Here is a 13,925-nt window from a genome sequence, read left to right on the forward strand (position 1 = left end):
ATATTTACCGTCAGTTTTTTTATTGTTTGTTCATACCAAATTCTTTGAAAATGACACAACTGCAATTTAAAGATGCAAAATCATCATAATTTAACTCAATTTTCTGAGAACTGCAAAGTCTGCAAAAAGCCAAAGATATCGTATCATGGTCATGTCAGGAACACGAAAGTTAACGACACTTCTCACTCTAACATTATTTTAATTGTCCGACATTCAGAAAAAAAAATCATCAAGCTTATAAAATAATTCAGTAAATTAAGTAATTATGACCAACTTGATCAGAAACTCTGTTAATAATTCTGTTCAAAATAAACACTTTTTTTCTATCTGATTTGAATGGAATTATAGAAATGAGCTCTATTATTATAGTTCATGTGCGGGACTTTTTACCTTAGAGAAAATGTCAGATAAAAGACAAGAACTGGTTTAGCTTGAACATGTAATCATCAGTCTGTACTTTATAATGTGTTATTATGTTTTTAGAATTTGCGTTTATAATACGTCTATAAACGTCAGTCAGTAGGAGTCGTTTATGGCTTTATAAAAGTACACTGTACTTTAATAAAAATTTTATCAATATTTCAGTGTGTTACACCAAAAAACTTCCAATATTAATGTTCAAACTCTACTTTTTAACATCTGTTGCAAATGTAGTTGCATCCGTTACCTTGACTTACCAATTAATACGAAATTCCCTAGAATTTGAAGATTTATTTTTTTTATTTAAAAATTAAAACAAGGGTGCAAATTCTAAAAAATAACATAAAAACTGGTTTTTTAAGGGTACTGGCGCACTCGTCCCATAGAAAACTCCCCTACGGGTCGTTTTCTACACCTGGGACTCGTGCGCCAAATCAACCCTTATAAAACTCGTTCTTTAATATACTATTTTGACGTGGCCGATAAAAACTTCTCAGCAAATAAGTAGGTACTTTGATCTTGACAAAGTATTTTTTTAACGCTGCTTAACACGATTAAACGAATTAATTACCGATCCACGGAATGGAGTTATACCAGAAGTATTTCAAGAATAGATAACTAGGCACGATGGTCAATGCAATACTATCCACAATAAATCAAACCTATTAATCAATGAGTTCTAAAGTCGGCCTAAAGGTAACATTTTTTAGTAATGCCCGGCAACATTACTAAAAAATGTTGCAGGCAACATGCTGCCAATTGTTGCCTTGGTGTAAGGCCACCTTAACAATGCTCCATTGTAAGAAGTGCGATTCCTCAACGATTTGTAAACAGATAAATCGTCATCATTATTCTTCTATATTTATAGTTATTAAGGTATCAAGGCTGTTATAAGGTTGATAATGCGCGAGGTCGGCAGAGTGAAATCCGAGGGCCTCTGGCCCGAGGGGAGCACGCCGACCGAGGGCGTATCATTATAACACCCGTGGTGCCTGCAACGTTTTTAATGTCGACTAGTTTCGTGTGTTTTCGGATTGACAATGATTGACAATCAATCAAAAGTTATTTGCAAATACATTATACCTGGTTGTAACTAAGCAACAAAGAACTTATAACGCCCTCGAGCCTGTTATTTAAAGATAATGCCCTAGGGGATTATTTCTGTAGTAACGTATCAGAAAACTATCGTTCGATAACAATAAAGTCGTACATTAATAGTTATTTAATAAACTAGTTTGTTAATGAAGGCGATTAATAATCGAAACTGTTTAAACCACGAACGAGTGTAGCGAGTGAGTGGCTTTAATAGTTGAGATTATTAATCGCCCATTAACAAAAGAGTTGATTACAAAATTTTTTCGTTGACCGCAAACTTTTTTTTTGTTGACAAATTTTGAAATTAAAGCCAAATCAAAACCAATTTCATCTTTTTCTATAAAGATGAGACCTTATAAATTCATTCATTCATTCTTTTTTTGTCCTCAGGGTAGGCCATTTTTAAATTTTTCAACACTTTCTATTCACTTTTCCACAAAGAGTGTCAGAAGATGTCAACTCCATTCACATTCAATTTCACGTAAAAGTCACTGTTGCTACGGAAACCTAGTTACCTTTGAAAAATATGACATGCGAATTATAACCAAAAATGTCAGTTTTTGAAAAAGTGAATTTGTAGTTATTGTGCAGTTATGGAGCTATAAAATATAGAAAACCCTGCTGCACTACCTGCTGCAGTGTTGGTAAGTGCAAACAATGCATGTTCGATCATCAAAATTTAATCAAAACGTCAAAATCGCAAAAATCGTTGATTAATGAAAAATAGTGTATTAATGAGGTCCATTAATACACTATAATTTAGACAAAAGAATTAATTAATATTGAAATTAACAAGCGGTCAACGGAAAAGTTTATTATGTACTGTAGTGACCCAGTTTAAAATTTAAATTTAAATTTCCGGTACCGCCACAACAGCGCGCCAAATGTGAAGGTACTAGCGGCTAGACTAGGAACTGCGAGCGGAAATATAGCGGGGGGTTGAAGCTCTCTCGCGCGGGCGGTTGAAGGGGGTAGGTCACTTTTGTTTAGTTTTTCGAAACGAACACACCTTGCGAAGAGCGATCCAAGTTTCCCAAATTTGTAAGTTAAATCCGAACCAATTACACTACCGTCCCGAGTAGATATTTTCTGTCCCCGTGAAGAATCCGGCAGTTTCTTTTTTTTATCCACACGGGTAATTGTTTATCTCACGTTCGTTGTCCGTTGTTTTTGTTTTTGGGACCAGGACCACGTGGTAAGGGTATGTTGTAGATTTCATTTTGGTTGCATGCTGTTTCTTTAAGAAGCGCCCATTTGTTAATTTTAAGCGTTATCCCTAAGTTTCTCCCGGGAGGTTCATTTTTTTTTTGCAATCTGGTAATTTCGGAAATTAGTAGCCGTCGCCCGGACCGCGTGCGTCCATTTTGTTTTTCTTTCACTAACATTGTTTAACGGCACTCGACCCGATATATTTTTGTTAGTATTGCCAGCGAGTATTGTATTCCTGTTTAAAGCGTTTTTTTATTTTATCGTTATTTAACTTCACGCTTTGTTCTCTTTTATTTCCTCATTGTTTAATGTTGCGTTTTGTTTTGCTTATGTTATCCTTGTTTAATGTTGCGTTTGTTTTGCTTATTTTATCATTGTTTGATGTTGCGCTTTGTTTTGATGGATTTTCTCATCGTTTAATGTTACGCTTTGTTCGATAGAATTAAACTCGTTTTTTTTTCCTCCGTGCTGTTGCTAGATTTCGGAAAAGTTAAAGTAAAATGTTGTAAGTGCGCCCTGTGGGAGCTAGGTGACAATCAGGAAGTCGTGGGGTTTGTTTAGTAAATTTCTGTGGAAGCTACGGTTATTTAAAAAGCTTCCGTCGAGGTTATAGAGATTTCGGGGTTTTGTCCGGAAACGGTTGGTTGGGGACGGTGGAGCTAAATATTCGCTGATGCTGTTTAGTGATGCTAATCGTACAACCCCGAGACGCTCTGTCACTCTTACTTGGTCGGCGAAATAGTCTGACGTTCATTAATACTACGAATATCTATAAACGTCGCTGGATTTCAAGATGATTCAGATTATTCTTCTGAGTCCCCTCACGGCCGAAAGTTTGTTACCTCCAGCTCTAAGCTCCCGAAGGCGTACCTTGACCGCGTAGTTCCGCGTTAAACATTGTTTTTGTCATTAATCGAATTGTAAAATATGAGTAATACCTGGGATACGGTTTTTGAAGAGGGTTTTTCATCCGTCCCGGTCTGTAATAACTGCCTTATAATTTGTTTACTTGTCTTGCAAGCTTTCAACTGTCATTTTGTCAGTCATGTGCCCGTTTTTCTGTTATTTTAAATATTGTTGCATTCATCTTGTCGTTTATCTTTGTGATGTACTCAACTAGTTAATTTCTGGTACTTCGTTAACCTTAATTTCTGTCTTTTGTATGCGTTTCAATTTCTTTTTCATCAAAGTTATTACAGGCATTTTTAATAAAAGGTATTTTGCGTCCCTCACATGTGTGTTTTATTTGCGGCACTCTTCCAACTGGAACCCTCACCGTTTGCATTCCGAACTTTTTCCGCCAAGGGAAAGTCACAACGTAGGGCTCCTCCGATTCGATGACGATCACGACCACATTTGTTACCGTTTTGCGCAGGTTCAAATATTTGGCGGAAAAAGTAATGTATTCAAATCATTACAGTACTGACACCAATAAAATTGTAGACGTTGCACATTTATATTTATTCTCTATTCCCTTACAAATGTTTCATATTTTCAAACTTTCTTTTATTATTTTATTTTATAGGTAGGTACTCTTCATAGATCTCAATTCTGAAAAATACAAACAATGCGATGGGATCGTGAAATGGAAAAAAAAATTATTAAAACTTTTAAACAGAGTAGATGCTAGACTTCGATGAATCAGAGAGAGTTTATTATGATAGATAAACATAGCTGCAAGGTATCGTGCGTTCATTTAAATTCATCCTCAAAGATGGCGTTGAAGTCGATCGAGAATGTAAAAGCATAAGATTTAAACAGCTGATCCGTGATCCGTTATCCGTATAGTGCTTTCACAATCGACTCTTCAACGCCAACTTTGAGGGTAAATTTAAACGAACGTACGATATTATTTATACCAGACAAACCAATCTGATTTACATGTCCCAATACTCCTAAATGATAATAATTGCGATCTAGGAAAAATATAAAATGAGTAAATCAATGTAAAACATAATTAATATATAATTCGGACCAATTGCTGCACCTCTCGTCGACAAGATTAACGATTTTTCGGTAAACAAATTATTATATTTCCGATTTTGTTTAGATAATTTATTTATCGTTTAATAAATCGCTAAACATCACGGAGATAAGTACCCTCTTACTACAATTCAGAAGAATAAAATTCCCTACGATTGTCCTCTTTCTATGTGAAGTAGGTATTTTGAAAGATAGTAAGAGAGGAACGTTTGAATGTTAAAATAGTATTGAAGAAAGTATTCACATATTTTGGTGAGGTACAGTGCAAAGAAAAAATCAGTTTATCCTCTCTGCTTATTTGGGTTATATCGGGTGTTCATGTAAAGTTTCCGTCAACGTTGGCGTTGAAGAGTCGATTGTGAACGCACCACGGATTACAAACTCTGATCAGCTGTTTAAATCTAACTTCACTGTTTGCTTTTTTGTTGTTAATCTGCAGATTGACGAGCGTTCACAATCGACTCTTTAATGCCAACTTTGAACGGGAAATTTAAATGAAGTCCCGATACGTGGCGCATCGACGGAATGGACGAAAATATTTCCCTATATCCTCAAATCTTTATCGATGTTACCATTCGACATATGACATTTCAATTTTTGACTCGCTACCAGGTGCTTCCACTTACTGGAGGAAGATCTTCGACTTCCAAGGTAAATATTAGTGGATGGAGGTAAGTTAAAAGAAAAATGTTTGGATACTGTAACGGTCCGAATAGGTTCGATAAATTAAGAATTTTAATTTTAAAAATAATTTCAACGAAATATTTTAAATACCGTTCATTTGCGACGGAAATGCTGGTCAGTTGTAAATTTTATTGTTGCTTTGTTCACAAGAGTGGCACCACACTCCTCAAGTGAAATCTGCCAACCTTTCTTTGAAAAATGCAGGTACGCGTCCGGGGCAAAACATAGCCCAAGGGGAACAAGTGTTCAGGGGAAAGGAAGCGTTGCAATAAATTTATTGTAATTACATGTTCGACAATTTGGGTGGTCCAGTTAAAATCAGGGGATAATTGAATTAATGAATTTGATGTTAGCAGGTTTCAAATTGAGAGAACAACAAAATTAATGTTCATTAGGTTAATTTACTTTTTTAGCATTCTCAAATTTGTGGCATATTTGTAATTAAAGGGCGAGAATTGCAAATTAAAAACAGAGCGCTTTATCGTAGAAAAGAACTAGAATCGTTTGCACTTCTTGTAGTTAGAAAAGTAACAAAGCAAAGTAGAAAGGGAGTCGGTAGAAAACACAGAGGACCGGGTAACGGTAAAGCCAGGTAGTCGTAGAAATCAGACGTGTGAGTGAGAGAGAGAGAATGAAATTTACGAAGTAATCATTAATTAGAACGGTTTTGGGGAATCAAACCAATGTAGAACAATTTTTAGAAGTAGCAGAACAACGGAACTTAGTTGCATGAAATGGCATTTGCGTAACAGCGTTTCAAGCCCAATTTAGGTTTCAAAATAAGGTTAATTTGTTTCTTTTTAATTATGTTTGTTTCATGTTAATTGTGTTTGTTTTATTTTAATTAGGTTTGTTGCATTTTAATTATGTTTGTTTCATTTAAATTCTGTTTAATTCTCGGTGCTGATTTTTATTATTGTATAGAGTCGGTAATTCAGTGTTCCTGTTAATTCGGTTTGTCCCATTTTAATGGTGTTTGTTTCTTGATGCTGATTTTTATTATTGTATAGAGTCAGTAATTTAGTGTTCTTTTTCAGAGTTCTAATTCAACAACAAATTATGTATATACGGTCTGGTCCTAACAAAAGTCTAAATTTAAACATTTAAAATAATGGTGGAAAAAACGGAAACTGTAATTTCAAAAGTTTTAGAGATTTCGAAAAAGGCGTCGCGATCGGCGTAAAGTAGAACCGAGCTGATTGGTCACGTTGGTCAAGTAGGGGTTGCGAAAGTGGGGTGCGCCAGAAACGATAAAACCGATTGCGGGACGGGAAACTAGGCTTTTTGATTCACTCGGGGTTTGATCTCCAAAGTAGCCGGAGGTACGTTCAGTACTTCCAGCAACCATTTTGTGACCACGTTCTTTACATTTACAAGGTAAATTATTCCTCTAATTTTTGTACATTATTTGTAGCCGCGATTTAATTAGCCCAACAGCATTTAGTTCTTTATCGTTCTAACGTAAAGGTGATATTATTTTCTTGGAGCTTTTGATGACCACGTGACTCTTTAGAATCTTGAATTAAATTCCTTATAGCGAAGTATGTGATCTTCTTGCATTTACCGATTGGGGAAACGTGCTCTTGTCAAGGGGAACCACTATGCAATCATTATAAAACATTTCCATTCATTATTTATGTCTTGGATTCTCGAGTTCGGGAAGCTACCGCCAGTGTCCGTCGCACTCAATTAGCTGTGGTCCGGCATAAGTGCACAAACCGCCATGTCACCCGTAAACGGGACAGTGACCAAACTAGGCCAGCTGACACGTGAAGAGAGGTACCCTTTGGCCCTGTTAGAACCCTTTTTTCCCTTTTATTTTCGACCACCGGAGTAGACCGGGGTGATCTATGAGATTCCAGGGCATCGCGTCGGGTTCAATTTAATTGGGGTAATTGAAATCTAAATCGGATCACATAGTTCCCATCTCCAACTCGTATAATGCTGTTCGCGCCATAAACTCCTATATTTGCCCAGCTTAGTCATTTATTCATGAGTCAGATCTCAATTCGAGGGCCGCGAGTTAAATCTCATTGGGCCAAATTTCCGCCAACTTCTGTTATTAAAGTCATTTATTTATTTCTATCATTTGTTGGGACCAAACGCCACCATACCCGATTATTTGTTAAATAAAATTTAAGTGAAGTGTGCGCAATCGTTTTAATTTCATCTTTGAAAACCGTCCAAAGGTACGGCCTCTCATTAGAGCCTAATTAAAGAAAAATGGAAAATAATACACAACGTAGGATCCATAAATATTTCTTTCTCATTGTTTTTGTTTCGTATTTTTCCGCAAAATTTCATCTGAGGGAATGCGGCAACCAACAATACACCAAACGAGGGAGAAAAAAAATCACCGAGGAAAGTCAAGGAAGTCGAAAGGTTACAATACTAAACAAAAGACGTGGAAAGCTGCAGGTATGATAATCATATTGTATATTGTTTTGTTACTTATTTTTATGAAGTTTTTCGTTTCCAATGAATTAAGGGGGGGGGGTATTATTTGCACCCTCCATGGCTTGCCTTCACTCGTCTGTTTTGCTGTATATACTATTACACATCGTTTGCTTTGTTATTGTTTATGCAGGATTTCAGATGAACTGAACTTCGTTACGATAATATCATCGACCTGGGCGGGGCCACTTCTTAAGAAAGATTGCCAGGGCCAATAGCTTCGATAGTGTTGATAGATGTGCCTGCTCTAAAGACAATTAAAGTATCTTTGTTGGATATTTTATTTTCAACCATAAAAGATCCTAATTCGTTAATACTTGTAACTTTTATTTTTGAACATGTCAGAATTTTATCGAATTGCCTTGGTGTCAACTGGAGTTTCATACACAATCTGTTTTAAATGCTGTAAATGGACCCATAAAAAAGTCACAAGGGTTTAAGTCCGGTGAACGAGCTGGCGATAAAACTGGTCAATTACGACCTATTGAAGAAGCCATTGACAAACTGCAATTCGAGGTGGTGGATCTTCTGATTTTAAGTCTGGACGCGTTGAAGATGATACGGATGTAATCCCTCTTCGTGCAGTGTTCTCCAAATTGTAAAACTGGAAACGCCAATTCGTAATGCAAGTCGTCGGCAACTAACATTCGGTTTTTCGTCAACAGGACAGGACTAAAAGTCCCATAATGCCTTAAATGCTTGACAGCATTCACAAAGGTACGTGGACAGGGAACTTGGCGACCGGTAAATCTCTTCATGTACCTACTGTTACCACCGGCCCTCGAGGTGTTATCGGGACCGGTGTCGTTTTGTTGACCGATGCCTCTGCTTCGTCGGAACGACTCCCACAAGAGCCGATTCGTCCCGTCTCTCGAAGCGTTCTTACGTCGAAGAAGATCGCCGTCTCGTAGCCCAACTCACTTTTATCAGAGCCAGGCTCTGAAAAGAGCCGCAGTCTCGTTTTTTGGGGAGAGGAGTGAAATGACACGACGCTTGTTGAGTGTAAAAACTAACTTGTGACGTTTTTCGGCCGACGCCGCCTATTTGTTTAGAGAAGTGGGACTAAGCTGTCCTGACCAAACCGGGACGCAACCGGTGCCCGGTGACACTACATACATACATACATACATACAGGGTTATTCACGAGAGGGGTACTTCTGAATTTTTATTTTGCCACAACCAACAATACAATGGCAGTGACTACTAAATCAAATGTGTTATTTCTTTTAAATTACAAATCAAAGTAAGTTGAATAGATTTGTCAGAAATGTCAGATTGGCAGATAACCTGTATTTAATCAAAATTCAACAAATAAATTAACAAATTAAGTTAATGTAAAAGGTGTTCAAAGTGTCTACCATCAGCTTGGAAACATCCGCAGCGGCGACAGAATTCCTTCCACGCTCTCCAAAATGAGAATCATATCAGTCTTTTCGTCGTTATTGTAAAAACAATTTTTTCGAATTGACAAAAATTTTTTGCTTTCACGTCAAAGAGACAGGACTAAGAGCCGTCGTGGATTCAGTTATAATTATTTTCAAAAATTGAAATCAAGATATTGTTGCAATGTGTATAATGGGTTGCGGCAAAAAGAAATTCAGAAATACCCCTCTCGTGAATAACCCTGTACATACGTCTGGTTGCATCAGCATTTGATAAAGCTTCCCCGTAGATGAGCACCATGTGTGTTAACTCCGAATTAGTGTACTTCAACATTTTTAACGATAATTACGGGAAATTCACTTTTTAATAAATTCTAAACACGGCCGCATGCAGATGAAGGACGTGACTGAATTGTGTCAGTAAGTTTTTGCAAGACCTATCCACCTGGATTTTTGTCGTATTTACTTTTTTTGTGTTAACGTTTTTCGTACGAAGCCGTTGTTCTTTCACCGTCCCATCCATAAACGACTCGATGGCACGGAATACGGTGAAAGTAAAATCGAGCATAAATTTGAGTTTTCGAAAAAATGGTAAATAGAAAAGTAATTTGTTTTGATGAGTTCTATCACCGTTTGAATTTTCCTAACGCATTTCAATAACACGGTGTATTATGTTATATTGCTTCATTAAGTAGCCATGGGTAATAATTAACGAATTTTACGGCTATTTGATAATCATTTAAGTTTTTCAGTAACAAATTGAATACAAGACTTTAGACGAGAATCTAAAAAGAACTTCTGAATTTTGCATCCTTACAGAAACAGAATAATGTAATTTTCACCAGTGATAAGTTTAATGGAAGTAATGTAAAGTCACCGAAGTAGACCTAATAATAAAACAAAATAACATTTCTGACATGGAACAACAAAACATGTTTACAATTGCAAAGTACGTATGCGTACGTGCAGAAAAACAAGTCAGTCACACTACTCGCCTTAATAAACAACCCAAAATCTAAACGAAATACATATCTCAAATTTTGCAAATGTCTAGACATGATTTTAAAACTTTTATTATATTCTAGGGTAATAGCAATTTGGCAGAAACCACAAGATCGACAATATTATGGTTTTAGTTCCAAATTGCAACTCAGTTTTCTCATCAATACAGTAAAAAAGTAAAACAACAAATCGGTCAAATCCATTTCCTAAATCAAATAGACGGAAAATCCAATTAGTATGTAAATATGTATTTGCTGATTTGTAGGGCCCGGATTTTAGGCAATTAAAAAGTCGGAAATAGGTGCCTAAAATAGTCCCTTAAACTACTGCAAATAGTCCCTTAAAAACTGAAAATAAGCCATACTAGGTCCTTAAAGTTGTGGTTAATTAAATTAAAAAATGTGTTTTTAAAGTTTTAAGTAGGTACACACAACAAGATATTTACTAATTATTTTTTATTAATTAATATACAATACTACAAGTTTGTTAGTTATTTACATTGTTACGTATTTACATTGCATACAAGATATTGCTCTAAATTTTCTACTTTAAAACATTGTCGGTTATCCACCAAAATGGACTTATATTTTGAAAAACTTCTTTCTACCTCGCAAGAGGTAATGGGCGCAAATTTGTAATAAATTTCTTCCATTTTGGTGTCATGTTCCGGCACATCTTCACCTCTAAAAATTCTTGCCAATTCTAGAAGAAATTTGTATCCAGGATTTTTTTCAGTAACATCTTCAAGTTTTTTTAATGCTACTGCTGCTACAGGGCCTGGAGATTTTTTTAGGGAGGTAAATACGTTTTCAACAATTTTGATTGAATCGGTTAAAGGTAACCCATTTTTTTCCAATTGAGTAATACTTTCGCAGATTATTTTAAAATTACTGCGAACATAAATTAATTGGTTTTTTATTCCGGGTTTCTTCATTATAGACTGTGCTTTTTGAATAGCAACAGCAGAACTTCCATCAAAGGACATGACAACCTGTGAGTAGTTAAAAACAGTTTAACAATCAATTAATTTGCTTATCTTTTATATACTTACTTCTTTAATGGAATCAAAGTGTTCGCTGTAAAACATAGCAGCCTGAAGCCATGTTCCCCATCGTGTTAAAATTGGCTGTGGAGGCAGTGGCATTTCTTTTAGTTTTTCTTTGTACATTTCAACTCTCAAAGGTGCCTTAACGAAAATTTTTTTCACGTTCGAAATTAAATTATCCACATCTTCATATTGATAGCGAATTTTTTCAGCCACTAGATTTAAAGCATGCGCTAAGCATGTGACATGCACAATTTTTGGATAAAACACCTTAAGGTGTCTACCAGATTTTATCATATATGGTGCTCCATCCGTTACAAACAAAAGAAACTTTTCAGCAACAACTCTGGTACTCCACAAGATTTCTACGCATAGAAATTTTAAATCAAAATAAATTTAAAAAAGTGAAAAACCCTTACCTAAAGATTGATTTACGAATCTAGCTATTGTCTCATGATTTGTTCTTTCTAATTGTTTAGACGCCAAAAGATAAGATTTTCCAGGTTCATCTTCTGAAAGTTTCCCAACCAGACAATTCGCCACATATCGCCCAAGTGCATCTGTTGTTTCGTCAACTGAAACCCATATGTTAAAAGGATCCAGCTCATTTCGAATGCGGTCAATAGTCTAAAAGTGAAAATAATTTTAAATTAAATATTAAAAGATAGTATGTTCATACATCTTTGTAGCATTTTGGTAAATAATTTTTCCGTAAAGTAGACTCATCCGGAATTTTTCTACCACAATATTTTGTCAGAAAATTCTGAAACGCAGGATTTTGTAGTTTGTGCCATGGTATATTGGCAGCTAAAAAGACGTTACAAAGTTCCATATTGAATGTACTATTTGCCGATCCCTCCAAGTTCTGTGTCAGCAACGTTTGCCGAAGCGGTGTCATAATGTTCTCTTTATGGATGGCCGTTTGCTCATGCTGTTGCAAGTGACATTTTTTTTCGCATATAAACTACAAAAAATAAAATTTTCAAATAAGTAAAAAATATAAAATGACATATTTTTAATTATGCTTAACTTACCAGTTTACCACAAGCTTTACAAAACATTTCTCGGGTTGATTTTATTTCATATAAATCTTTCTTGCTTGTCCACTGTAATATTTTTTCGCGTAAACTAATTTTTTGTTTCGGCATTATGTTCACTTTAAACAGGTTCACAAGAAACACGACCACTGCACGGAGATAAAGTAAACGAGAAATGACAAATTTGTAATGCTTATATTTACGTCTCCCACCAAATTTCAGAGGAGATGGTTAATTTTATATTTCTTAAATTTTTAGAAAATGACACCCTTAAGGGTTCTCTTATTGTTTCACTTCGGGATTTTAATTTTCGTTTTTATGGCAAGGACCATTTTATAAACGTTAAAGCTTCTAACAATACCTAAGTATCAGAAAACATTAGACCGCGTATACCTGCACCCCTTCGAACAGAGGCAAACAGATAAACTCTGTAATTTATGCCAGTCCAGTCTAATGGTTTGTGGTACTTAGGTATTGTCGGAGTATTTACCGCTGACATCATGGTCCCAACCGTAAAAGCGAAAAAGTAATTCCTGTATTGTACTGCACTTTGTACATTTCAGTAATTACATCTCCTTAAATTTTAAAATCATAAAGCATTGTAAATTTTATTGAGGTACCACTTTTACATTTTCAATACCGTAAACTTCCCAGAATTCGAAAATTGGGAAAAAACCGCAAAAATGAAATTGATTTTTGGTCATTTTAGGCATGTTCAGGCAGTTAAAAGGTAAAATAGGTATTTAAAGGGCATTTTAGGCCGAATAGGCAGAATCAAATATGGCTCTAATTACTCTAATTAAGCCAGAAATCATTTATAGACAAGTTTCATACATGTGCCTTAAAAAATAAAAATAGTCCATTTTGCCTAAAATCCGGGCCCTACTGATTTGCAACATTTGAGATTGAGCGTAGGTTGCAATTAATGTTAGTATACTCGGGGTTTAAAAATAATAAAAAGCGTAAAGGTTAAAGGGTAACAAACATTTGACAATATAATGAAATAGTGTTTGTAGAAAATGTTGTTAATTTATTGGGCAAATTAAACAAACAAGGTGAAATTAAATAAGGTGATAAAAAAATTTAATTTATGCAATAGTATATTGTATATCAAGAGTTGTAAATGAAAGATTTCACACGAGTTTGCAGAATTGAGCCACAAGCCGTAGGCGCGTGGCTTAAGCAAACGAGTGTGAAATCGAATTTTCAACACGTGGTATACACGATATTTTTCCGACGACCACAAAAAGAAACGCTAATATTCGGCATCCCTTCAAACTTCAAATATTATTCGACAGAGCTGCGGACAAAATAATTATGCCGTTGCGCGGAGATAGACATCGTTAATCATCGGCCCGTGTACAATATAAAAACACACAGCTGTCGGCCAATCAGATTTCTCAAATTTTTCATTGTACACGGTTAGGCTGTTCGTTCGTGTTCGTGTTGAAATCGTTTGCAATTTTAAATTTTCACTAAGGAAAAACCGTGTGCAATGTGCCATATTTCACAGTGGTCGTCTGAAAAAATTGTTTTCCATATAGCTAATCAACTGATTGGAACTTAGAATGTTACAAAGTTTGTATGCTTGGTTTCCAAATAAATTCTCTAGAA

General features: G+C 35.6%; 1 protein-coding gene and 1 long non-coding RNA gene across 3 annotated transcripts in view; one reads left to right on the forward strand and one right to left on the reverse strand.

Moving 5' to 3' along the window:
• Positions 1 to 13,925, forward strand: part of LOC138123103 (uncharacterized) — a 211,576-nt gene that overhangs the window by 56,031 nt on the left and 141,620 nt on the right. The gene's annotated exons all lie outside the window — the stretch shown is intronic.
• Positions 10,668 to 13,199, reverse strand: LOC138123100 (uncharacterized). The gene is made up of 5 exons (XM_069037628.1): positions 12,309 to 13,199; positions 11,954 to 12,238; positions 11,694 to 11,901; positions 11,281 to 11,639; positions 10,668 to 11,220 (listed from the first exon to the last, which is right to left on the reverse strand). The coding sequence occupies exons 1-5, from the start codon at positions 12,420 to 12,422 to the stop codon at positions 10,732 to 10,734; spliced, it is 1,455 nt and encodes a 484-aa protein (XP_068893729.1). The 5' UTR covers positions 12,423 to 13,199; the 3' UTR covers positions 10,668 to 10,731.

Source organism: Tenebrio molitor, chromosome 2 (assembly GCF_963966145.1).
Source record: "Tenebrio molitor chromosome 2, icTenMoli1.1, whole genome shotgun sequence".
Taxonomy (NCBI): domain Eukaryota; kingdom Metazoa; phylum Arthropoda; class Insecta; order Coleoptera; family Tenebrionidae; genus Tenebrio; species Tenebrio molitor.

Bases quoted from the DNA above. Each gene is read 5' to 3' on its own strand.
- LOC138123100 (XM_069037628.1), bottom strand. From the start codon at position 12,422: ATGCCGAAACAAAAAATTAGTTTACGCGAAAAAATATTACAGTGGACA. The intron at 12,239-12,308 runs GTAAGTTAAGCA...TATTTTTTGTAG, and splicing joins GTAAAGCTTGTGGTAAACTG to TTTATATGCGAAAAAAAATG. The intron at 11,221-11,280 runs GTAAGTATATAA...AACTACTCACAG, and splicing joins ACTTTGATTCCATTAAAGAA to GTTGTCATGTCCTTTGATGG.